Genomic DNA, 25534 nt, shown 5'->3' on the forward strand with positions numbered 1-25534 from the left:
AAGAGCCCGGACACGATTTAGCGTCTGAACAACAACAAAGGGCATTATACATTTAAAGGGCATCAACCAGTTTCTGGGAACAGCGAAGATCAGAAGTATCGGCAGCCCGTCCTACTCCAACCCGATCTCGCTCCAGCAATCCTCGCGCGCTAAGGCGGGACTCAGCATGAGCCACAGACCGAAGGAGCCGATCGTCCCCGCCCCGTTCACACCTATGGAGTAGAGAGTCCTCAAACTTGGCAGCTTTAAGAGTTGTGGACTTCAACTCCCAGAATTCTCCCATAGCATAGCTGGCTGGAGAATTCTGGGAGTTGAAGTCCACAACTCTTAAAGCTGCCAAGTTTGAAGACCTATGGAGTAGACAGAGAGAAAAAAGAGCGGGCGGAAGTGAGGCCGTGCGCATGCGCCCAAAAGGCACGTTGGCGGGGTAAGGTTCTTTTCGCATGTGACTCGCAGCAGCGCGTTTTGTAGGTAACGGATCCTTTACGTGGTTTCGAGAGTTTCGTTTCTCGTCCTGTCTCTCTCCCGCTCTGATACTGGGTGTGGTATTTTCCAAAGGGCAGGGCCACCATTTATTAATTTCCAGGGCTCTCTTGAGATTTATTTATTTTTTTCTCCCGCCGAGCATTTTACCCATTGCTCCCGCGTTAAGAGGATAACGCTTTTTTATTTGTTTTATTTTTTGTGAAGTTAAAGCAATACATGTCGGTTTCGGGGCTGTAAAATAAATAGGCTGTAAAATAGCGTAGGGTGTATTTCTGTAGAAGGAGGGAAAGGCGCGTTACAACAAATTCAGTTGGAGTCAACGGTTCTATAAGGTTGAAAAACTTGGGAAAACATCGGCGCTAAAAACATTTAAAGATTACAATGGCAGGAAGACGTCTTACCTTCCAGCTCTAATAAAAGGCCTTATGGCTAATAGAGATTAGCCAGCAATGCTGGAACCTTCTACCAATTATACTGGCTAATCTGTTCAATTTGCAAGATGGGTACTGGTTACCTACTGCATTCACCTGACAAACAAATTAATTAATTAAAAATCAGCTCAAGGTGATGTACGAAAAAGGAACATGGTGGCTATCTGACAATAAATGAATAAGTAAAAAAATAGTTCACGGTGATGTACACCAGTGTTTCCCAAACTTGACCCTTTGAAGATGTATGGACTTCAACTCCCAGAATTCCTCAACCAGGCATACTGGCTGGGGAATTCTGGGAGTTGAAGTCCATGCATCTTAAAATAGCCAAGTTTGGGAAACACTGATGTACACGATGGATCCCAGTCTTGCCCTGCCTCTCTTTTGTTACTTGTTTGCTTATTAGGCATCTAACCCCCTTTTTCTCCAAGAGCGCCAAGCGGTGTGCAAACCATTCGCTTCCATTTCTCTTCACAATAACCACCCTGCAATAACAGTTTCCCATAGAAGCAGCATCTTTCCTTAAGGAGCCTGGTTTCAGAGTGACTTAGCGATGGTCCTCTTTCTCTTGATATACTCAGATCAACGGTATCTCACATAACTCTGATAGTCAGAGTTTCATGTCTTCAGGACCAGCAATTTATCTACTTTTGTAATATTCTCTTCCTCCTTTCACCCTGGCTCTCAAAATTTCAAATGGAAACTGTGCATAGTTGCAGCATCCTTAACATCTGGCCTACATGTGTCTTAGTTGGATTTCCTGATTTTCTTCTTCCCTCCTTCCATCTTTTTCCTTTACTGCTTGTATGAGTTGAAGAGTACAGGTAGTCCTCGATTTAACAGTTCATTTAGTGACTGTTCAAAGTTAGAACCGCACTGAAAAATGTGATTTATGACCGTTTTTCACACCGTTACAACCTTTGCAACATCCCCCAAGGTCACATGATCAAAATTTAGATGCTTGGCAACTGGTTCTTATTTATGACCGTTGCTGGGTCTCAAGGTCATCTGAGATACCCCTTTTGTGAAATTCTGACAAGCAGAGTCAATGGGGAAGCCAGATTCACTTAACCAGATTACTAATTTATCAACTGCAGTGATTCACTTAATAATGGAGGCAAAAAAGATCATAAAATGGGGCAAAACTCATTAACAAATGTCTCATTTAACAGAAATTTTGGACTGAATTGTCGTAAGTTGAGGACTACCTGTAGTTAAATCTGATTCTTATCTAAAGAGCTATTCTGATAGTAAATTTTCTGGTGGGCTTTCTCCAAGTTCAGTTCTCTGAGCTGGTGTAATCAATGTTGGGAAATCTATTGTTTAGGTTATTTGTCAGATAATACCTCTGTTCGAGTGGCTTTATAATTTAGCTTTTTGTTTACTCGGAAGGTTATTTTAGGAGCTGTAGACATCTTTCCCAGTTTTATCCAGGAAATATTTTGTCTATTTTATCTATATTATCACTTAGAAAGCAGATTACTATCATTTTATTGGACTTCAATGATAAGAATTATAGCAGATATCCTGTAATTGTTTCAAATGCTCTTAGGGCAAGATGAAATACATGCTTTGCTCTAAAGGGTTATTATTGATTTGATTTTTTATAAAGATTAATAAGATACTTTTATAAATGGTAAAATATTTAAACGAGCAAGAACATATGAATAGTGCTGTCTTTAAAGTTTTAGATTTATGAATTAAATAGACTCAGTTTGCAAGTTTATACTAAAATGCTATTTTTTTCATCAAGTATAGTATTTTATATATTTTGAATAATGGCAAGACTTGGAAAAAATATTTTTGCCTATATTTATGTAAAACTAAAGAAACTTTAGGAAAATACATGTGATTAACATTTTATTCCTGGAAGGGGAAAGTGTATTCCTCTATTCAAACTGCCCAATCATATGAATAAGTAAGGTCACCCTATTTAAATTTTAGACTTTCAGCTTTTTTCAACATACAGCTATCTCATCTTTATTTCAACAATATTGATAAAGGAGGTAGACAATAACAAATATGTACCATTTACATTTGATAGTCTGTTATATAACTTAAATCTAAATGCAATTTTTACATGTGAAAAACAAGTACATTCCTACATTTATCACTATCTCAAGTACCTATAATTAGAATCGAGTACATCAGATCAGGTGTAAATGATTAGAACGTAATTAGGAAGTAGATGAGACTTCTTATTTAAACCTCAAACTTTCTATTTATTTTCAATCTATTATTTTTACAAATAACCCAAGATGGCAAACATATCCAACACACCTCCCCCGTCCTATTTTTCCCACAACAACAACCCTGTGAGGTGAGTTGGGCTGAGAGAGAGTGACTGGCCCAAGGTCACCCTGTTGGTTTTCATGGCTAATGCAGAATTTGAATTCCTAGTTTCTAGCCAGCAATTTACTCTATATTGTTGAAGTGTGCGTGGAGTCACCTTGCTTGGATCAAAAGAATTCCCTGAGGCATTTGGAAAGAAGGTTATAGATGCCTAATTAATCTAGAAAGGGATCTTCACCAAACAATTGGGCGTAAATCATTTCATGTCTGGAAGGTCCTCTACAAATACCGAACACACATCTACCAACACCAACTGCTCTGGTGGCTCAGCAGACTAAAGCACTGTTATTAACATCCACTTACATCTGCTGCCTGCAATTACTGCAAGTTCAAATCTCACCAGGCTCAAGGTTGGCTCAGCCTTCCATTCTTTCTAAGGTAGGTAAAATGAGGACCCACATTATGGGGGCAATAAGATGACTTTGTATAAATATACAAAAGTATGAAGGCTATTGCTTAACGCATTGTAAGCCGCCGTGAGTCTCCGGAGAAGGGCGGCATATAAATCAAATTTTTAAAAAAAAACTTGTCTATGCCAGGCCGTCCCAGCAAGTTCAGTCCCATATCAGAATGCAAAATGCTGAAAGTCTCTTAGGATCACAGACCTTTATCATATGATTTACAGGTGGTTCTCACCACTATTAATGCCAAAGTGCATTTGTCTATTAGAAGGAAGCTGCACAAATTAATTCTGCATGTGGAGGAGCACGAAAAAATGTCACCGACCGATACTCACTCTGTAACTGGAATGATAATGTTTTTATGTTTGTTTTTGTTCTTAAAAAATAAAAAAAGATAATTAAAAAAAATTAATTCTGCATGGGGTGTGTGCCAGGAGGAAGTATTTGCCCTCCAGGAAGAACAGGGCAAGACTTAAATTTGGTTGTAAACATTGTCCTAGACAAAGACCAGGATTTCTTCAACAATATGCTCTGAAAAGTTGAGGCAAAGATAGAGTTCTGCCACAGTATCAGAAGACATTTTGATGAATGTCCAAGACTCCATTTCACCTGAAGCACCTGATGCCACCTGCAAAGCATGGTAGTGGAAATGTTATGATTTGGGGCCAGTTTGCTACCTCGGAGCCTGGGCAGCTCAGTATCATAGAATCCACTTTGAATTCTTCATTGTACCAGAGTGTTACGGTAATGATGATTTAATAGCTGACAAACTGCTGTAAGGCTGTAAACCGAGATGATGTAATGAGAATGAATCAGCAAGGTTATCACTTTAAGAGGCTGTCTGTATAAGAGACACCCTGTGAGGGCAGTCTCTCATGTTCTATCTCCATTGTAGTTCTCCGTGTATTTTCTCTCTGTATGCTTCATGTTATAATTGAAGATTTATTGATTGCCTGGCTTTGCTGAGCATGTGTATGCATATGCATATCTATCTATCTATCTATCTATCTATCTATCTATCTATCTATCTATCTATCTATCTAATCTTGTAGATAAACCACTGTTTGAAAGATAAAACCTCTCTACTGTATTTTGCTCCTGGGTTGTCTCAAACTAGCAATCACACTGTGCACACTGACACAGAGGGTGCTTGAGGATAGTGTGAGATCATCTGTCAGAAAATTGAAGCTTAACTGAAAGTGGACCTTGCAACATGACAATGATCTTAAGCTTTCCAGTAGATCCATTAAGGGATGGTTGGAAGGGAGAAAAAAAAGGCTTTTGGAATGGACAAAACAAACCCCAGATCTAAATCCCATCAAGATATTGTGGGGTGATTTAAAAACAGTCTGTGCATGCAAGAAACCTCCCAAAACATTGCACAGCTGAAAAAAGTCTTCATGGAAAACTGGAAAAAGAGACTGGTAGACAGTTATAAGAAATGCCTATTGAGTTTTTTGTCAAAGGGCAAAACAAGGTATTAGAGTCAAGGGACTCTAGTTTTTAGTTTTTTGTTGAATAAATAATTGCAAAGTCAATTTTTACTCTGTTACTTACCTTTAATGATGATAAAATGCTAATATGTCCACATTTTGTAAAAGAAAAAAAAGAAAAAAAAACCCTTACATGGACATACTTATATTTTTCACATGACTGCTGTTCTATGAAAAGGATCTATTAATACAGCCCATTCTTGTTATTCATAGAAATTCTCTAAAATTGCTATGAACATAGAATTATCAAATACTGAAGCAATGCTCCTAGGAGGATAATTTTTTAAATGGCATGAGAACGGAAACAAGGTGTGTGTGCAAATATGAGAAATTATGATAATCAAGCTTTAACAATATATATATTACAAGGTGTAAATTGGGCCCCAGTCCAGAATGTCATGAGAAAGTGAAGTCAACCTCAACTGTCAGTAGAGCATACACCAGAAAGAAGCCACATGTCAATTGCTGTTGTAGTCATGTTTTAAAGAGCTCACTGTAGCATTTTTGAAGTAAAAGGGCTCTATTGAAATGTATTGAGAGCTGATAGTCAAATATTCTTCATCATCTATCTATTGTCTTCTTACTAGTTAAACAGTCAGTTTGTTTCAGCTTAGTGTTTTCTTTTTTGCATACAGTATAACTCATACTGGTTGTGCTGAAAACGAGGTAGAAATTCAAACAAAATTAAAGTTTTTTGAATTCTTTTGAAAACTGATCTTTTTGTGCCTTATTTTTTGTATTTATGTGAATAACAGTAACAATGATAACTTAAGAAATGACTTATTTCTGTCCTGAGCCTTGTACCCTTTCCGACTTTATTGATATTCTCGATCCAGAGATCACTTTGTTTTATCCAAAATGTTCTGCTACCCAAATAGTACTTCTAGGTGTATTCCAGGGGTGGGTTCTAAATTTATTTATTACTGGTTCTGTGGGTGTGGCTTGGTGGGGATAATGTGACTGGGTGGGCGTGGCCAACTTTTTTTTTTTTTTAAGGATTTTTTCTACAACCTTAAGAGGTTGCAGAAAAAAATGCTTTTAAAAGCCTCTGATGATCAGGCAACTCAGCTGGGATCGCCAGAGGCTTTTGAAGGCATTTTTTCCCCTACAACCTCTTCGGCTGAAGAGTTTATAGAGAAAATGCTTTTAAAAGCCTTTGACGATCCCAGCTGAGCCGCACGATCATCAGAGGCTTTTTTTTACTTTTAAAAACATTTTTTCATCGGAAGAGGTTGTAGAAAAAATGCTTTTAAAAGTAAAAAAAAATAGCCTCTGATGAGGTGGGCAGGGTAAGCGAGCAGTGACTGGGCTGGGGACCGGTTCAGGGGCGTGGCCAGCCAATTTTATTACCGGTTCTCTGAACTACTACAAATTTTTACTACCAGTTCTTGCGAACCAGGAGCAATCCACCACTAGTGTATTCCATAATATTCCAGTATTGGTAATTTCAACATCTTGTTAGAATCTAGAATGGTACCAAAAAGTAATTAAGGGACCACTTATTGCTGGCTGTGCGCTAGGGGACAATAGTGCCTTATTATTTCCCTTGGTGTATATTTCTCTCTTTATTGTTATTGTTTGTTGCCCAGTCAGCCAGTTGTTTAGACTGGATTTAGCATATTTATCCACCTATCGAGTCCTTCCCAAGGATCTGGGATAGATATTGTTTGGTGGTGTTAAAGGTATCATCATATGATGAAAGCTCTTCCAACTAAAACTGGCTTTTGCAATTGACTGATGGTGATTTTGCCAATGCTGACGGTGTTCAAGTGCTGCCCCAGATGTTTTTGGGATTGAATCCAAGGCACCTATCATTATTGGTACTATCTTTTGCCACAGTTGTCCTACTTCTATTTGCAGATCTTTGTATTTTATAATTTTCTCTTTTATTCTGTGTCTCCAAATACTGCCACTACCTACTGTTCAGACTTTTGTTAAGTCTGGGTTGTTATGTACCAGGTGCTTGTCTGTTTTAATTATAAAATCTTGAGCACTTTAACTTCTAGATTTTCTATTGTGTCTATTTTGTGGTGCCACCAGTTATTGCTTGCAGGCAAATGATATTCCAGTGCACCATTGTTGCTATTTTAACATGCCATTGTTTACAGTCTGTGATATTATTTCGTAATGGTTGAAATCTTAAGTGATCTGCAAATCTCACAGGTTTTTGGCATTCTTAACAGGCTCAAGACTTAAAATGGGAATACAAAAATCTTACAGGGTTTGGCACTTTTCCACAAATTGAACCATTTTATGTATAAGAATTAAGGATATTTAATGAAGCAGAAACACTGAGTTATGGTCCATAGGTACCAGTTTGCCGGATTTTAACACAAATAGCAGCCTACAATTTTAAAAGATGATACACCCTACATAAAGGAAATGATAATAAATTACTTTACAAAATTAGGGAGCATGTTTCTGGCTGTAATCTTTTTTCAATCATTTTTTTTCAAAACACCCAAAGATTATAGGGAAGGAAATTTGTTCTTAGAATTTACATAGCAGAAACCTTTTCACAGTTTTCAATAGTTCAGGTAAGTGCCCATTTAGAAAGTATAGAGATATGTGTAATAGTCAGCATTTGCTAGATTACTTGAAGTTTCTCATAAATTCTGTGATTGCCTCCTACCCAGCTTTTCTGACAACTATTATATGTGTAACAGCTGTATGAACCATGAAAAGTATTAATTGAAATTTTCATTATATCCTAGTTTCTACTGTTTAGAAGACTCTGAGTCCTAACAGCAGTGTTACCATAGTTTTCAGCAGGCTTTTATCATTTCCCAAACAATGAATACAGAAGATAGCTATGGTAAGATAATTAATAAAAATAGCAGCTAAATGTGGACTATATGTACATGAATAAATACTATGTGTTTTTACTTTTTAATCTTAGTTGCCATCAGGGGCCTTGATAATCACCTTTGGGCAACTTAGAGATTAAGGGAAAAAGAAGACATGTTACATATTCCAGAGGAGGGAGGAATCAAAGTAACTAAAATTGGGTGACATAAAGGCTCACACATTGTGTGGTTGGTCTTGCAGTCAAATGTTTGCATTGAGCAGAATTCTGTCTGTCCTACTAGAAAAGGACAAGGGGAAAATGTTTTATCCCTGACCTTGTGCAGTTCTAAAACGCAGAAGAACACCAAGCACAATTCCCTGTTCCATTGTCATTGGTTGAGAATAGGACTAGAGTGCACAAATCTACTAGTATTACTGTTCATCTTCGTTGTATTGCATCTTTGTAGTGTTGACAGCTTTTCAGACGTACAGCAATCTCCCAGCTCTGTTTGACCTGGTTGAGCAGTCTGGAATCATCTCTGTAGGTCACTGAGCTACTGAGTCCCATCAAGCACTTCTGCAATTACAGCTCAGTTGGTCCTCGACTTACAACCATTTGTTTAGTCTCCTTATGAAGTGGCACTGAGAAAAGTAATTTAGGACCAGTTTTCATACTTATGACTGTTACAGCATCCTGATGGTCATCTGATCAAAATTCAGGCACTTGGCAACTGGCATGTATTTGACGGTTGCACTGTCCCAGGGCCATTGGCTTCTGACAAACAAAGTCAATGGGGGAAACTGGATTCGGTTAACCACGGCATGTTTCACTTAACATCAGCGATTCGCTTAACTCTGGCAAAAGTCGTAAAAGGGAGCGCAACTCATTTAACAACTGCTTAGCAATGGAAATTTTGGGCTCAGTTGTAGTTTGTAAGTCGAGGACTATCTAATGAGTCTAACATCCTGTCCAACTTAAAGCTTAAAAGAAAATCTGCTTTCCATTTCTAAGGTATCCTGAGCACTCGAAAGTCCAGGGAAATTGTACTCTTGTGATTTCCACTTGTAAACTTCACATTGGGGGAAGTGCTGGAGCTCAATTGAATCTGATTTGCTTAAACATGCTGCGAGCTATAGAAATTATTTGTTCTCCCAAAGAATCCAACCCCAGAGTCAGGAGAATATCATATTCAGGCCTCCTTTCTACAGCAGGTTTCATTACATGAAGACAATCTAATGTGCTTTGTGAACTCACTAACTCAGTCAGTAAGTGAGAGGGTGGTTATCAATTCAGTTTGCTCCCAAATAACACTGTGGGATGATACTATCTCCCTAAGGCAGCCACGTCATATATATGGAATAAAAGCGTTAATATGACCTGGTAAGGTCATCCTTCCCAGCCAGCATTTGAAACACATGAGGGCTTACGACGGGGCTTCTTGTAGGTAGTCTGTTCCCCTCTACACCCATAGTTGCCATCCGGGAATTTGGAAGATAAAGATTAGTCCCAACCCTAATCAGGGCACTACAGGTTTTTAGACCTTTTTTCCTTGCTGAGGGTAGAAAACCAAGTGACAGCCTCCTTTATGGCAAGTAGAAGGACTTTGAAAATGTCATTTTTCAATTTTGCCAAGATACTGAAAAAAGTGCATTTCCAGTGGATAGGGTAAATCAGTTGCCAGAAGAATGACTAGGCTGATTTAGTTAGTTTACTAGTAATAAGCATATTATAGGAATTGGATTCCTTTGTTTGAAAGTATCTAGTGCTTTCAGCCGTTGATCACATCTCTTAAAATATGGGTGTTAAACTCGCTGCGTCATGTTGCCATCACATGACGTATCATGTTGTTTTTTCCCTTCACAGAGCTCAGGTGGGTGTGGCCTGTATGTGATGCATCCGACCCACGGGCCGCCAGTTTGACACCTCTGTCTTCAAAATTTATCAAGTAGACATGATTTTGCTGCACTTGGGACAGCGATCTTTGAATTGTTTCTAGATGGAGCATAAGTATATTGAATTGTACTTTAGTTGTACAATCCAAGAACATCTCACATATGCTATGTTGTTAAATGTAATCTTTTACACTGATGGAAGAAAAAAGTTTTCACATAGCATCTCATTGGAAATACCCATACTGAAGAAAAGAAAAAAGAATGAGAACAGTCTGCTAGCAAAGATTCAGGGTTTTTTTTATAGATCACTTGAGATTTTAATAATATAGTCCTCAGATTTTCTTTTCCTGTAGCTGTGTGTTGTTGTGGTCTCTGAATTGAAAGCAGAAAGGTGTAGCCTAACACAATGCCACTTATCTTATAAGGCCAGTGGGGACCATGAGCAGCACCTCTTCAATTTTCTTGAATAACTCTTTTAATTGGACTGTCTAATTGAGTAGCTTCAGGGATACAGATTTTCGGCAGCTTTCTCTTCATTTCATAAATGTGCTCATTAACATCTGCCGCATTGTCTTGCACTACTGACTACATTTCTTTGTTTAGTATCCTAATCGCCTAAACCTTCTGAGTGAATTTAATTAGCCAGCAAACTTGAAGTAATTTTGTGGTTATGGAATACTAAGAACTGATAGCTTTTCTTACCTATCTGATTAATTCCAATGCTTTGGTATGTTTTTGCATTGCATTTAGAAGAGTACTTGTGGGATACTCATTAGACCTTCAATGTTCTTTTCTAAATAGATGCTTTGGATCCAGAAAAACTAATGCAGTGCCCCTATGACAAAAATCACCGAATCAGGGCTTGTAGGTTCCCCTACCACCTTGTCAAGTGTCGTAAGGTAAGCTGTGGAAATCTTTTCTTTAAATGTAGTTGACAATGCAGTGTATACAGAATATTTGCCTACCTGCTTATTTCCTAAATGATACATTTACTTGTTTTTTGGACAAGTCGGTGTTACTGCTCTTCCCAGTTTCTTCAGGGTATGTTTTAGTCTTAATCTCCTTCATTCCGTTCCTATTGTGGCCTGCCAGCGGCCTGCGCGGATCATGGCTGATCCCGACGAAGAGGAGGCTGGTGTGTCGCGTCAGCAGCCTGCGCAGCCAGCACTCACGTCGGACAGCGAGGAGGCTGAAGAGGATGGGGTGCCAGAGGCAGAGACTCAGCCAGGGCCTTCAGAACCTCCAGAGGTTCCTTCAAATGGAGAAAGCGAAGTGGAGGAGCCTCTCCTCAATGCTCGAGCACGCAGGGCTGCCAAAAGGCAGGAGTGGCTACTCAGGAGGAGGAGGTCTACTTGAGAGTAGCACTTGAGGATAATTGGCCACTCCCTTAGCCTATTTAAGTCGCACGCAGCTAGTGCTTTCTTGCTGGAAACAACTCGTATTTTATTATCAGACTATATTGGTTTATCATATCTTGTTTTCTGGGCTGGTTGCCAACCTTTGCCGGTCTTGTTTATTCTTGCTACTTAATAAATTTGATAAGGACTGTTGGTATGTGTCAATATGCTCGGAAATCCGGAGCTGGGGCAGAACAATTCCCTCCATTTCAAAATGTGGTCCAGTGTTCTTTTTTTTCTCATCATTTGCAAATGATAGTGAAAGAACTGGCTATCTTCATTGGGTATTGAGCTGTACCAAATTTGAAATGGCATTTTTGGTCTTGTAAATATGATTTTAGCATGAATCATTTTCCTGTTCATGGAAAATGGTCATTAATGAAAACTATCTGACCTGTTCATTACATTTCCAGCAGTTTTTAGAGAATTAGTAAGCCATTTTAGCAATTAAGACAGAAGTAATATACCAACAATAGGAAAGTAGTGTACTGAGTAACTCAGATCAGGAATAGCCAACACCCTAAATGATAGGCTCAAGAACCAGATGGATTGTGACAGACCTGAACGTTGCTCCCTATCTAACAAAATGAAATTCAGTGTAGAGAAAAGTAAAGTCTTACACTTAGGTAAGAAAAACCAAAAGTACATGTACAGATTATATGAAACCTGGTTTAATAGCAGTAACTGTGAAAAGGATATTGGAAGCCTAGTGGACAATCAGTCAAATATGAGCCAGCAGTGGGTAGCAGTAGCAAAAAAAGCCAATGCAATCTTAAATTGCATTAACAGAGGGATTGAATCAAGTTCCTTTGAGGTATTAATACAACTCTATAAAGCCTTAGTAAAACCACACCTAGAATATTGCATCCACTTTTGGTCATCGCACTATAAAAAAGGTGTTGAGTCTCTAGAAATAGTGCAGAGAAGAGCACAAAGATGATTAGGGGCATGGAGACTAAAACATACAAAGAACGGTTGCAAGAACTGGGCATAGCTAGTCTAGTGAAGAGAAGGATCAGGGGTGACATAGCAGTGTTCCAATATTTGAAGAATTGTCGTAGAGAGGGTAGTCCCAAAGCACCCGAAGGCCAGACAAGGAACAATGGATGGAAATTGATCAAGGAGAGATTCAGCCTAGAAATAAGGAGAAATTTTCTGACAGTGAGAACAATCAACCAATGGAACAGCTTGCCTTTAGAAGTTGTGGTGCTTCATCACTGGAGGCTTTCAAGAAGAGACTGGACAGCCACCTGTCAGAAATGGTATAGAGCAAGGGGTTGGACTATAGATAACCTACAAAGTCCCTTTCAACTCTGTTATTCTGTATTCTGTAATCAGGGAAGTAGTCAATGGCTTGCTAGGAGAGGGAATGTTGCCAGCTGCTGTGAAAGAGATGATAGTTTAGCTTAGGGGTGTCAAATTCGCGTCGTCATGGCAGTGTCACGTGACGTAACAGGACTTTTTTCCCCTTCGCTAAACTGGGCGAGGCCAACACTTGATGCATCCGGGCCACAAATTTGGCATCCCTGGTTTAGCTTCTTGGATCCAACAGATTTAGACAGCTTGCTTAGTTTCCTTCCTTTTAAGGAAGATTGTCAAAAAAATGATGAGGTGGAAGTAGTTACACTAACTCAATCCATAGTCCCCAGTTAGCTTGATAAATACATAGATGCAATGATATAAAATAACATAGTGAAAACACTTGGCTGAATTATTGCAATGCACTCTGTATGGAACTACCTTTGAAAACTGTTCAGATCCTGTACCTGGTACAATCTGTTTGCCAATGCATGAAAGCATCCTGAATTATATAGCATTGGTATTGTGGGCACTGCTTGGTCACCAGAGTCCTACATGCTTTGACACTTAAGTATTATAGGACCAGTTAATTCAAGGGGAGTTGCCCCACTCAGTGAGCGCTTCCCATCAGGGATAGTGGGTTATCTTCCCATGTTAGGGGAAAGCTGGTTAGAAAAAAATGTTTCTTAATTTGTGCACCATCTCTATTTAACACTGTAACTCTTAGAACTTCGATATCCCTACTGCTTGCTTTTAGAAAGACAATTCCAAAGAACATTCTTAATGTAGCTGATGTTTTATTCAATGTTACAATATTATGATTGGATGAATTTATATTGCCAAGATTCCATATAGTTAGTAATATACAAATGTTGTAATATATACCAGTATCCGTTGACTAAATCTTTTTCAATATAAAGTTAATTATAGCCACATTTATTGTTCAATGAAGGAAGTCTTTAGGTTCATGGAAAATATCATTAATTCTTGATGATATATAAAATTGTTCCTAGTAAACATGATTCTTATTGAAAATAAGGTGCTTCTCTAATTGAGCACTTTTAATTTATATTCTTCAAATTGAAAACTAGGCCAGAAAAGAGATTAAGATAGGAATGTCCTATGCGACAATGCATTTACTACTATAGCTTTTTTTTTTTTTTTTTTTGTATGGGAGATGTTTCAATAATGTGAAGCCCACACAGCTGCATACTTAAGTGGCATATCTCAGAAATAGGTTCATCAATTTAGTGAGAATTAGGCCTTTTGGCTAAGATCAAGTGTAATTAGGCCGTAAGCGTCTGTTGTGAGAAATCAGGAAAGGATGTAAAATAGTATATCTTCATTAAAAAAAAAATCTGCCTATGCAGGTGCTGATTCTATCACTTGTTTAATTTAGCTGCTCATGAAAAAATTTGTAATATTCAAGAATTCAGGTGTTATTCCAGTACATAGCACCTAAATAAACAATCATAAATCAGCTCTCACAGTTTAGGCAGAATTTGCTTTATTTCAGAATATATTTGGAGGCTCATTCTCCCTCCCAAATATGACATAAGATACTCATTTTATTGTTAGGTTGATATAATGTAAAATCCCTAGAACCAATGATTTTATTCATCTGTAAGAAGTTAGAGAAGAAGATTTTATATAAACTTTAAAAATAGTAAATTTCCATTTTGGCTTTATTCCAGCTCAGAAAAACTCTAAACTTGTATCTTTCTCAGTGAATCTAAACATTTCAACATGTCACCTCAGTTTAGGCCAGAGGTCACCAACCTTTCAGACCTCAGGGTCCACTAAATTCATAATTTTAAATCCCGCGGACCACTAATATGATCTGCCTAATGACCGGCTGGGTGGGCATGGCTAGGTTGTCATGTGACTGGGTGGCCGTGGCCAACTTGATGTTACTCACGTCAAGGGGCATCTCGCCAGCCACTCCTCGCCTCCCCGCCCGGGCTCCTTAGGGCCTCAACAGGAAGCAGTTGTTGGAGCTAAGCAGTCATCATGAAAAAGAGTTGGCAAAACAGTTCAGTTCAAATTGGATCTGACCGAGAAGGAGGCTCAGTAGAGGCACCTCACTGAGGATTACGAGCATAGGCTCTCCAAGCAGAGGGAAGACCTGCAGGAGTGCAAGGCCAGGTACAGGCACCTGGAGGCTCACAAGCTGAGACGGTCAGCTAATTCCAGGTTATGATGCAGTCCCACTGGAACAAGGTCCTCCGTCTCTTTGCCACTAGCAGCACTTCCCTCCAGCCTTCGCCCAAAGCCTTGCACCAGGAGGCTGAAGCAGACCCCAAGTCGGAATTTCTGTCCCCCTACAATCCACACAAAAAGACCCCGAAAGGGGAGACTCTCTGCAGCAACACAAACATTCATTGGACATATCTGTCCCAGGGGCCGTAGTTTGAGGGCCCCTGATTTAGTGCAATATAAACAATGAAAATAATTTTTCTCCGGGCCACTAACATTTTCTTGTGGACCACCAGTGGTCCATGGACCACCAGTTGGTGATTGCTGGTTTAGGCAGCATATTCCTCAATAATGAGCCAAATGGGGTGCAGTCCTTTCTTAGTATCAACCAGACAAATGACCTATCAGTAGCATTGAGATCACCAAGTTTTTACATGACAACGGTTTGCCATTGCAAGCCAGAGTTTTGTTAACTCACACATTTCTTGATAATCTCCAGAGATTAAGTTCCAAATAAGCAGTAATCAGTGGAGCAGAATGGTTTGTCTATTGTCTCATTGCCAGTCTCAACAATAGAAGATAGAATCTGAGTAGTTTGCCCTCTGCCAGTCCTTGCATTGTCACAGTATCCTCACTTAACCTAACATGTTTAATCTTTATTCCTGTTTCCAAGGAAGATGCATTTTTAACCATACTTTACAAACTGGTCCCTTAACTGCAGGCTCTTGCCTTCTTCCAGTAAATTTACTTTCCTAAACTAATATAAAACATATTAGCTTCTGAATATTTTGAATCTGATAAAACATTTCAAACTGGATTCAGCTTCTTTTTCTATTCCTTTTCCTGGAGCACTTGGCCTTCAATTTCTTCATCTAATTGAGATTTGGCATTATAATGCCTTTCCATGTTTACTTCATCAGAGCAACTCATTCAGTGCTAATGAGGCAAACTACCTTGTCTTTCACTTCCCTGCAAAATAAATCAGTTATCTAATTCTCTTTTATAATAAGACCCTCAAAATGAAATGATAGAAACTCAAGTTGCCTCACTTCAAGAAAAACACAATATGTTTCCATCACACAGCTATGTTTTCCCTATGCAAGCTTATCAAAAAGTTTAATTCCTGTTGAAATCAATGTTTCAGTTATCCTCAATACGTATCAGTGCTGAAATACCTAGGCCAGGGGTGTCAAATTCGTGGCCTGAGGGCTGGATGCGTCACATGCTGGCTTCAGCCTCGCCCGATTTAGCGAAGGGGGAATAAGTCCCGATACGTCACGTGACGATGCATTTTCCTAAAGGTGCTTTTTTCAAGGGGCAACTGGACTTTCTTGTTTTTCTTTGAAGATGTTTAGCTTCTCATGCAAGAAGGTCCTTCAGCTCTGACTGGATGGTGGGGAATGGAAGGATTTATATTCCTTGCAGACAATTGGTCATTTGCATTGTTTTCAGAGAATCGTTGAAGCCACCTGGAGGTTTATCTGTGTCATCAGGGTCACCTGAGTAGTGCAAATGGGTGTGGAGCCTTCTTGGAACTGCTGAAAGGACTGTATTGTAGATTGCAGATCGATGGTGTCGTATCCCTCCCCCTCTGTTTGACAGAGGGAAGTTCAGTTTTGATATAGATGGCCTCTTTGACCTCTCTTTCAAATCAGCGGTCCTCTATGTCCAAAATGTGGACTTTGCTGTCTTCAAAAGAGTGGCTTTTGTTTTTTAAATGCAGGTGGACTGCTGAACCTTGTCCTGGGGGGTTTGTTCTCCTATGTCGTGCCACTTCATAAACACAAACCATTTAGTCAGAGCTGAAGAAACTTCTTGGATGAGAAGTGAAATGTCTGCAAAGAAAAATAAGAAAATCTAGTTCACAGAGAAATGAGGAAACTAGAGTACTTACTTTGTGTCACAGTTATATGTCACTGCTTGTTAAAATTTGAATTAAAATGTATTCATGTTGTTAAAACAATGTCCTGGTGACCTGTCAGTAAGGCTGCTATGATTTCGTTATCTATACTTATCTTTTTAGAACCATCCTGGGATTGTGGAACAGCTGGTCACTTGCCCATTTAATGCTCGTCATCAGGTGCCCAGGGACGAGATCAGCCAACACATATCAAGCTGTGATGACAAACGATGCATCGAGCAGGACATTGGTAAGAATAAATCTTTAGGAATCGACTGTTGACAGCTATATCAGTCCCTTACTTTGCTGTTAGAGTTTCAAAAATGGTTTGTTGAATAAGTTATCTTTTGCCTTCAAAAGGACTTTCAGCAGGTGCTGCAGGTATTACAGACTGGTTCCCTGTTGAATGTGATTTGGAGTGGCATAGGTAAAATAGCTACTTTTTTTAAAATGACCTAACAGGTCCTTTGAGTCCTTGGTTTCATAAATCAATGACTTTTTATTGTCAAACATTGTGACATAAATTGTGCATGTTATAATAAAAGGTAGTCGGGGTTAGGTTTTGGAAATAATAATTTTGGGTCACTGGCATCTCCTGTTCAGTGGAGTGTAGCAAGCAGGGACAAAAGCTATATATTACTTTCTCTTTTATGAAATAAGTGAATGTCATTGTGTTCTTAGTCCACAAATATATATATAACAGAAATTGAATATTAGCATCATACTTGGAGATTTATTGATTGATGTAATCATTTATAGACTGTCCATTGCTGAAATAACTCCAGATGATTTACTGTGCTATGCATAAAAAGTGATTAAAAATCATCAGAAACCTACAGTCAGTACCATCAGCACCCAAATGACCCATAGTATAAAATATTTTGAAGGGTTAAAACTTCTTAAAAACCAGGAAGTGTGAGGCATTTCTTATTTTAAGAAGTACCTGGGCATCTACCAAGAAGAGGCATTCTGGAGCTCCTAGCTAGCCCCTTCACTTTCTGTCATGTGGGAATCAAGATTGCATGGAACGTATTGAATCTAGACAGAATAGACCCTTCTGTAGGTACCAGGGCAACTTTTTCCCATCTGCTAGTTGAGTTGATACTGCAAGGAGAAAGCATTCTCTCAGTTAGCTCTTTGGATTGAAAAAAATAGCAATGTTTTAACCACTCAGATTGAAGTACTTTGAAAATCAAAATCTCATTAGATATTTACGACTTCGTCTCTAATATATGTATGAATGTGCCAGGATAAATAAGTATGAAAGAACCAATATAGCTTGAATATCATTTGGCATAAACCTGAATACTTATCCCTTATTAACCCAATGTACTGTAAACCTGGGAGTAACTACTGTTCTGAGCCAGTGTGACAGTGATTCATAGTAACTGAGTACCAGATTGAATATTTAACAGAATATCATCACACTGTCTTAATTGTTGTCAAAAGCTTGGCATAGACATTAATTGCAGTTAAGATTGGCCAAGGAGCCCCTTGATCTGGATCTGAAATACTCATCCCATAATTTTAACTTAAACTGTTAGTTATAATGTAGTTTACATCTTGAATTAAGGCAGGAGAAGGAGATTATTCTGAGAAAACAACATGTTCTTGCAGCTCGACTCCTGATTGTAAGTTAAAAAGTAAATTGGGATAAGAGAAATAAGGAGAACTAGCATTATATTTGCAGTTGGAGAGGAGTTGGATTTGAACTCAGTATTTCAGAGTTTTAGTTTGGTGTTTGAAAAAAAACACAGTGTTTTAGTTTCATGCTCTTAAGCGTTCGTGCGTGGGAAGCAATGGGGACCCAAAATAAATTCCTGCTCCTTCATTTTCTAGAGCCTCCAGATAGATGTTATAGAAGATGTAGACCCTACTGAGTGCTACTGTCACTCAAAGCAATGAAAGAAATGGTCAAGGGGATTTTTTTTTCTTGCAATGTTTTAAAGAATGCCCTTCAGAAGCAGTTATATTGCCACCAAACCTAATAGCCATTAAGCCCCATCATTTCTATAAACGGAAGCCATTTGTAGACTACCCCTTAGGATGGGTTAGTATACTGTAGCCAAATGTGATTCCAAAAGATTAATGCTGACAGCACTAAATTGGGTCATTTTAGAAGCATTTTTTTCCTCATGATTTAGTCTTTTTTTGTTATAGCAAGTCAAGCAGAGAATAAAAGAAAAGTGAATGTGATAAGTTCATGGCAATCTCCTCCATGTGAAGAAGATTGGGACAAAGGTGAGAATTGTGTAGTTGATAGAATATTGCAAGTTTGAGCCTTCCCTTTCTCTTTTTGAATGATATTTAATATGAAAAGATGCCCCTGTTCTTGCATTATTTTCTATCCTGTGCTGTTATTGTCCTTGGCTAAGCAGAAATTAGAACATTTTACAACCTAAGGTTATGCATTCTCATGTAGATTAAATTATATTTCTGCATTGCTTCCTTTGACACCAAACCCTAGATTAGTTTTATCTGTAATAAAAAACAGAACTTATTTTCTTTTCTATAAGTAAAAACTGATATTTTTCTGCAATAATAGATATAGCAGATCAATCAGACTCTACTTTTGTTTGGGGCACAGGCTGCTATGCAGTGAACAGGTAAGTTGTGTTTCCTTTCCATTCTTAAACTTAAGATCATTTTCTCAACTCCTGTGCGTTCCTGTTTGCTCTAGACGGAGAATTTTTTTTTAGGAATTTTTATTGAAAAGTTTTGTTATAAATTAGAAACATTGTGGTTTATTGCTGACCTTTAAGAAAGTTATTACTTTATTCTTTAGTGTATTGTTACAGACAGTCCTCAATTTATAACCATTTGCTTAGTGACAGTTTGAATTAATGATGGCCTCAGAAAAAGCACTTCCAAACAATGCAAAATATCACACATGCGCACCGCAGTCATGTGATCACGATCTGGGCACTTTGCAATCTGTTCACACTTACGACTGACTGGTCGCAAAGCTAGCATCCCTGGCATTGGGGGAGCAAAGGATTGTGAAGTAAGCAAAAGCAGCAGGATTTCTTCTCAGCTTCCCCAACGTTACCAACTGCATTTCTTCTTCCTGCCACCACTTCATTTCTTCTTCCTTCACCACTCCACCCCCCACCCCCACCCCCAGGACTAACAATCTTAACTGGGGCTTATTTGTGGGGTAGGGCTTATGAGCATCCTGAAAAATCATGATAGGGCTTATTTGTGGGAAAACACGGTACTGGCCTCCTGTAACTGCTTTTTCAATCTGCTTCCTTGTGATGGAACTCAGAGAAGTTTAAAGCATCATTAACATTTTATATGAGTTATATATATCATTGTCATTGAGTTTCCCAGTTCTTGGTTGAAATTTATGCTTGATAGAACTGCCAGATAGGAAAATCCAGTTTTAGACCATCGGCACTGAAAACTATAGCAATGTAATAATTACAATCAAGATCCACCTTTAATGACTCAGCTAGAAAGGTAATTGAAATTTACTAATTGCACTAAGGTAAAATCAAAAATGTGGGTGTATGCAGCTGCCTTCTAGCTTTACTCCAGAGATGTGGGCTAGAATAAAGTAGCATTAGTTAACCAACTTAAAGAGGGCTTTCCTAATGAACTGCATAATGAATTGGTTTGATAGGACATTCCATGTATCTTAGCATAGCTATTGCAGGTACCTTGTTTCCCTGAAAATAAGACCCAATCTTATATTTTGGGGGGGGGCTCCAAAATAAGCACTACGGCTTATTTGGGGGGAAACACGATTTCAAGGGGATCAGCCCAGCTGGGCACCTCATCCCAGCACACACACAAAAGGTGACGAATGCACGGGGGCTGCCATTGTCCGCACAGCTGCAGCTCACTGGCCCCTTGGTCGGCACACTCAGGTTGCGCAGCCAGCGCAGCCCAGGTAAATTGACTACCTGTCCAAGCAGCAGACGGCAACAGAGGTGTGGGAGGACAGCAGACAATCTGGACATGCCATGTGGGCTGCAGGAAAGCCAAGAGTCGGTGGGCCAGAGCGGGCAGGCAACCATGGGAGGCTCATCTTCGTGCAGTGGCACCGGCAGTAGATGAAAGCGGACAGCAAGTAGACCTCAGTGGCCAGCTACAGCAATATATCCATGCTAGGTTTCTATATTGTGGAGTTGTTACGCAAATAAATGCCCAAATCAACTAAGCTGGGTTTTCTCTTTGTTTTTGTTATTCTTTTTTTTTTTTCTTTTTGTCTCCATTCTGTTTTATTAAGTAAAGCAAAAAATAACCTCTCTTCTCCATCTAAATATCCGAGAACTATTGCAATGTAAGAATTTAGTAATAACCTATTACTTGAAAGCTCCTGTCTTAGGGCTTTGTTAAGAACTAATTTGGTAACGCTGCCTGCTCGTTTCTCGATCTTAGTTTAATTATAAAATGGCAACAAACCTGGGGGGGAGGTGAATAGAGATTGTTCAGTACTGGAAATAGCACAATTAAATGCTGAGTAGAACTGTAGCAAATGTCAGTGGCAAATCTGTTTATCTTTCTGTTACAGAGGTATTAGTCCTGACCTGCAGAAACTTTAAAAATTCTTGTTGAATAATGAACAAAGCAGTAGTCCTTGAGTTATGACAGTATTTGGAACTGGAATTTCTGTCACTAAGTGATATGGTTGTAAAATGCAGCATCCCCTGACCGCCCCACTTAACCAATGGCAATCCAGGCATTCTCTGTCGCTGGTGTTAATCGAAACCCCCTGGTTGTTAGGCAAGGACCCACCCCAACCTAAACCATTCCCCCCCATTTCTGCCCTTTTGGCTGCCCTACATTCTGATTGTCTCGCTTGCCCTGGTCTCTGCTCACCCCATGGAATGTAATTGTGCCTTGCCCAAACTGCATATAGCCTTCTTGCATAAAACAAGAAAGTTTTATGTTTTAGGAAGAAAGCCTGGTGTGGCCAGCAGCTGCCTCGCAAAGGGCCAGGCATCCCTCCTCAGCAGTGAGAGGAAGAAGAAGGCAAAGGTCAACTCAGGGGAGGCGTGCAGGGTTGGCAAAGAGGAGTCCAAGATGGTGGAGGTGGCAGAGCCCAGAGGCAGCAGAGTGCAGGGCAGCCCAAAGAGCAGACATGGGGGCGGATGACTGTCAGGAGTCCAGGCTGTCGGGCATCTGAATTTTGATCACATGATCATGCAGGCACTGCACAACCATAACGTCAAGGACTGAGTGCAACTACCATTCATTCACCGCTGTTGTAGCTTCAAATGGCCACTGAATGAATGCTTGCTAAGTGAGGACTACCTATATATTATTCTCCCTCCTGTAAAAATACACATTCAATTTAAGCAAAAGCAGGTGCATGAACGTTTCCTTTTTTTTTTTCTTTTCCCCAGTCCAAGATCCAACCCAATAATAGGACATAGGAGCCATCTAGCTTCAGGCCTGCGAGCTCCTAGAACTTTGCCTTTCGTTCTGCCATGGAAGAACTGTAAGTAATGATGTTCTCTGCATAGTAGACCTTGGACTGTGTACCATAAAGCACTCCCATGCAGTATAGTGTTTCATATTAAGAACTTATTGTGGTTTTTCTTTTTAAAACAAAAATGCCTATAGCCTCAGTGCAATATGTGCTGACAACTATGTCCATTATGGATAAAAGGTAAGAACCTGGGAAGATTTATGTATGCATTTCACCTAAAGTTAATAATACAGTTTATTATTCATAGATAACATCTGATGGAAATATTTATATGCCTGAGCATTATAGCAATCATTATTTGTCATTAAGAGAAGCTCATAATTGATGTTTGGTAGATAAATATACTGTCTGTTCACCTTGATGAGAGACAGTTGTCCCTGCTAAGGGTTAAGGGGTTGCACCATAAAATTAAGACATGGACCAGCTGCATATATGTAACTAATATGAATATGGGTCAATAAATATAAAGGTAAAGATGCCCCTCGCACATATGTGCTAGTCGTTCCTGACCCTAGGGCGTGGTGCTCATCTCCGTTTCAAAGCTGAAGAGCCAGCGCTGTCCAAAGACGTCTCCGTGGTCATGTGGCCAGCATGGCTAAACGACAAAGGTGCACGGAACACTGTTACCTTCCCACCAAAGGTGGTCCCTATTTTTCTATTTGCATTTTTTATGTGCTTTTGAACTGCTAGGTTGGCAGAAGTGGGACAAGTAACAGGAGCTCACTCCATTACGCAGCACTAGGGATTCAAAACGCTGAACTGCCTGCCTTTCGATTGACAAGCTCAGCATCTTAGCCACTGAGCCACCGCATCCCTTTCAATAAATATAAGACGTATTTAAAAATATGACTTTACAAGCTAATTTTAATTGTCTTCAGATTGAATGCTTATAATGAAAATCAGTCATTGAAATGTGAAAAAAATGAAATTGGATTTCAAATGAATAGGTTTTCTGTTTATGGGAATTATTCCCTAGGCAGATAATTAATAAACTTTAAAACTGCTATGCTGCTCAGTTCGTCCCGGTTGGTGCAGGAATAGAAGGCAAGTTACTAGTCTTACTGATTTGTCCTGAGAAATTGGTTCTAGTCAGGGGCGGTTCTAGTCCTGCCTTGGACATGAAACCAACTGGGTGACTTTGGGCCAGTTGATCTCTCTCTCTCTCTCTCTCTCTCTCTCTCTCTCTCTCTCTCCTCTTCAGCATGATTGAATGGAAGAAAAAAAGGGCAGGGGGTTAACAAGAAGCCTTTTCTGGCCAAGTCTATTTGTTATGCTTGCACAATATGCTCCCCCCTCCCTCCTCTGTTTAAGCTTACTGAGTAGAATCCAACCTTTATGTAGCTGTCATGGGAGAAGTGTTTTATTTCATTACTCTTGTCTCACTAGACAAGAGAGGGCGCTATATACCCCTAACTTCTCTGAAACAGCTGCTTTGAAATATAAGTGCTAGAGAAGAAGAGGCAGAAATAGCATTTTAACAGTTGTTAGATTTTTAGTATTAATTCCTGTTAAATTTGGTAGGAGCTTCATAGTGAACAGCTGCATTAGGCTTGGTTTGCAGAGCCTGTCCCAGTTCAGTTCTCATAAGCTGCAACAATCTGGAATATGTCACATCGTTATTCTTGTCTCTCCTTGGGCGGGAACAAAGGGGAATGACTGGACTAACATCATTTTTTTTTCTCTTTCCTGTTCTATCCCTGAGGTGGCAAAATGCTTCTTCCAGTTCTAAACTTATAATCAGATATAAGGAAGAATGCAATTTTCTTCCAGTGCTTCTTTTTCTTGGTTATATAGCATGTGACTAGGTTTCTGCAAACTGGGCCTCTCACATATTTTTCTTTTCTGACAAAGATTTGTGGCATAAATGCAAGGATGTCCTTTTACATTTGCCATTTAAACATTGGGATAGATAAAGACAGGGGAGGGTTATCTTGGGATTTTGGCTTCTCTGAAAGAAAGGGACCCATTTTGTTTTAGACAGTGGCGTCCATGAGTCTAGTGATTCCAGCTATGTATAAAACATTGAAAGAAGAGAATTATGTGCCCGTTGCTTAATGAGTCCATCCTCCAATTCTCAGGAGATTAGATATTAAGACAATATAACTGAAGTAGATTTGGTTGTATAGATGTATGCCACATAAATTACTTTATAAATCAGCTTGCTGTAGATGAGAATGGATGTATGAAATATGAAAAGGTGTTTGGGGAAAAGTAATAGATAATTTTCTTTGGCATGTAAGTACATGCATATTTGCATATGTGCTGAAGGAAATGGAGGGAGAAAAAGATAATCGAAGTTATAGTAAGGATTTTCCATAGGACAATCCTTGGGTAGCTTTTTAAAAGGGGGGGCTATTTCGCCTAAAGCAGGGGTCGGCAACCCGCGGCTCCAGAGCCACATGTGCTCTTTGGGCCCTCTGCCGCAGCTCCCTGTCCCATCACTGGTTGGCCCCGCCCCTCACCCCTCTTATTTCTTTTTTTGGACTCCAGCCTGAAGCGGCAGGAAGTGAAAGCTGCCTTACACACAAATGTGGCGTGAAGGCAGGTACAGGGCAGCTTTGCTCCTGCACTCACTTTCCCCCCTGAGCTGGGAGTGTGCACACATATGGGGAGACCCTCCTCAAGCGAGCACCAAAGCACAGCAAAGGCGTGTGCGGGGTGGGCGACCTCTTGCTTAGGAGGGTCTTAGGAGGACATGGCTTCTCTCCTGCGCTAATGCTCCGGCCATCGCCTTGCTGTTTCATCCCCCACCTCCAGCAGCTCTTCAGCCAAGTGCGGAGGGTGCGAACTCCAGCCTGAAGTGGCAGGAAGTGAAGGCTGCCTTACGTGCAAATGTGGCACAAAGGCAGGTACAGAGAAGCTTTGCTCCTGCACTCTCCTACTACTACTACTCTCATGACGCCCTGGCTGTGGCTGAGCTGGGAGCATGCGCACGCACGGGGAGATCCTCAAGCAAGCACCGAAGCTCAGGAAAGGTGCACCCGGGGCGGGCAGCGGCTCGCTTAAGGAGCGTCTCCCCATGTGTGCATATGCTCCCGGCTCAGCCACAGCAGCCAAGGTATCACAAGAGTAGTAGTAGTAGGAGAGTGCAGGAGTGAAGCTTCCGTATACCTGCCTTCGTGCCACATTTGCATGTAAAGCAGCCTTTGCTTCCTGCCGTTTCAGGCTGGAGTTCGCACCCTCCGTTCGCACTTGGCTGAAGAGCCGCTGGGGGTGGGGGATGAAACAGCAAGGCGATGGCCGGAGCATTAGCGCAGGAGAGAAGCCGTGTCCTGTTAAGACCCTCTTAAGCGAGCGGCCGGTTTGATGCTCACTTGGGGAGGGTCTCTCTGTGCGTGAGCACGCTCCCAGCTCAGCCACGGCCGGCCAGGGCATCACGAGAGGAGAGGGAAGGAGGACGATGGTCACCCGAAGTGACATATATACAGAGAGGGAGGGAGAGAGAGAGAGAGAGAGAGA

At 40.1% G+C, this 25534-nt stretch overlaps 1 protein-coding gene across 3 annotated transcripts in view; it reads left to right on the forward strand.

Annotated features, from left to right (window-relative positions):
* Positions 1-328: 328 nt before the first annotated feature.
* The window catches only part of LOC117666547 (gametocyte-specific factor 1-like), a 31408-nt gene continuing 6202 nt past the window's right edge, over positions 329-25534 (forward strand). Inside the window, exons 1-7 of one of the 3 annotated variants that reach the window (XM_060688997.2) lie at positions 329-427; positions 7878-7978; positions 10645-10742; positions 16759-16885; positions 18796-18876; positions 19181-19241; positions 21990-22084. In XM_060688997.2, coding sequence (XP_060544980.2) covers positions 7957-7978; positions 10645-10742; positions 16759-16885; positions 18796-18876; positions 19181-19241; positions 21990-22084 — 484 coding nt within the window. In that variant the 5' untranslated portion in view covers positions 329-427; positions 7878-7956. Of the gene's footprint in view, positions 472-7877; positions 7979-10644; positions 10743-16758; positions 16886-18795; positions 18877-19180; positions 19242-21989; positions 22085-25534 lie in introns of all 3 variants that reach the window. The other 2 variants (XM_034419288.3, XM_087886669.1) reach the window with 2 other exon arrangements.

This window comes from Pantherophis guttatus, chromosome 2, assembly GCF_059756535.1.
Source record: "Pantherophis guttatus breed Tessera chromosome 2, ASM5975653v1, whole genome shotgun sequence".
Taxonomy (NCBI): Eukaryota; Metazoa; Chordata; class Lepidosauria; order Squamata; family Colubridae; genus Pantherophis; species Pantherophis guttatus.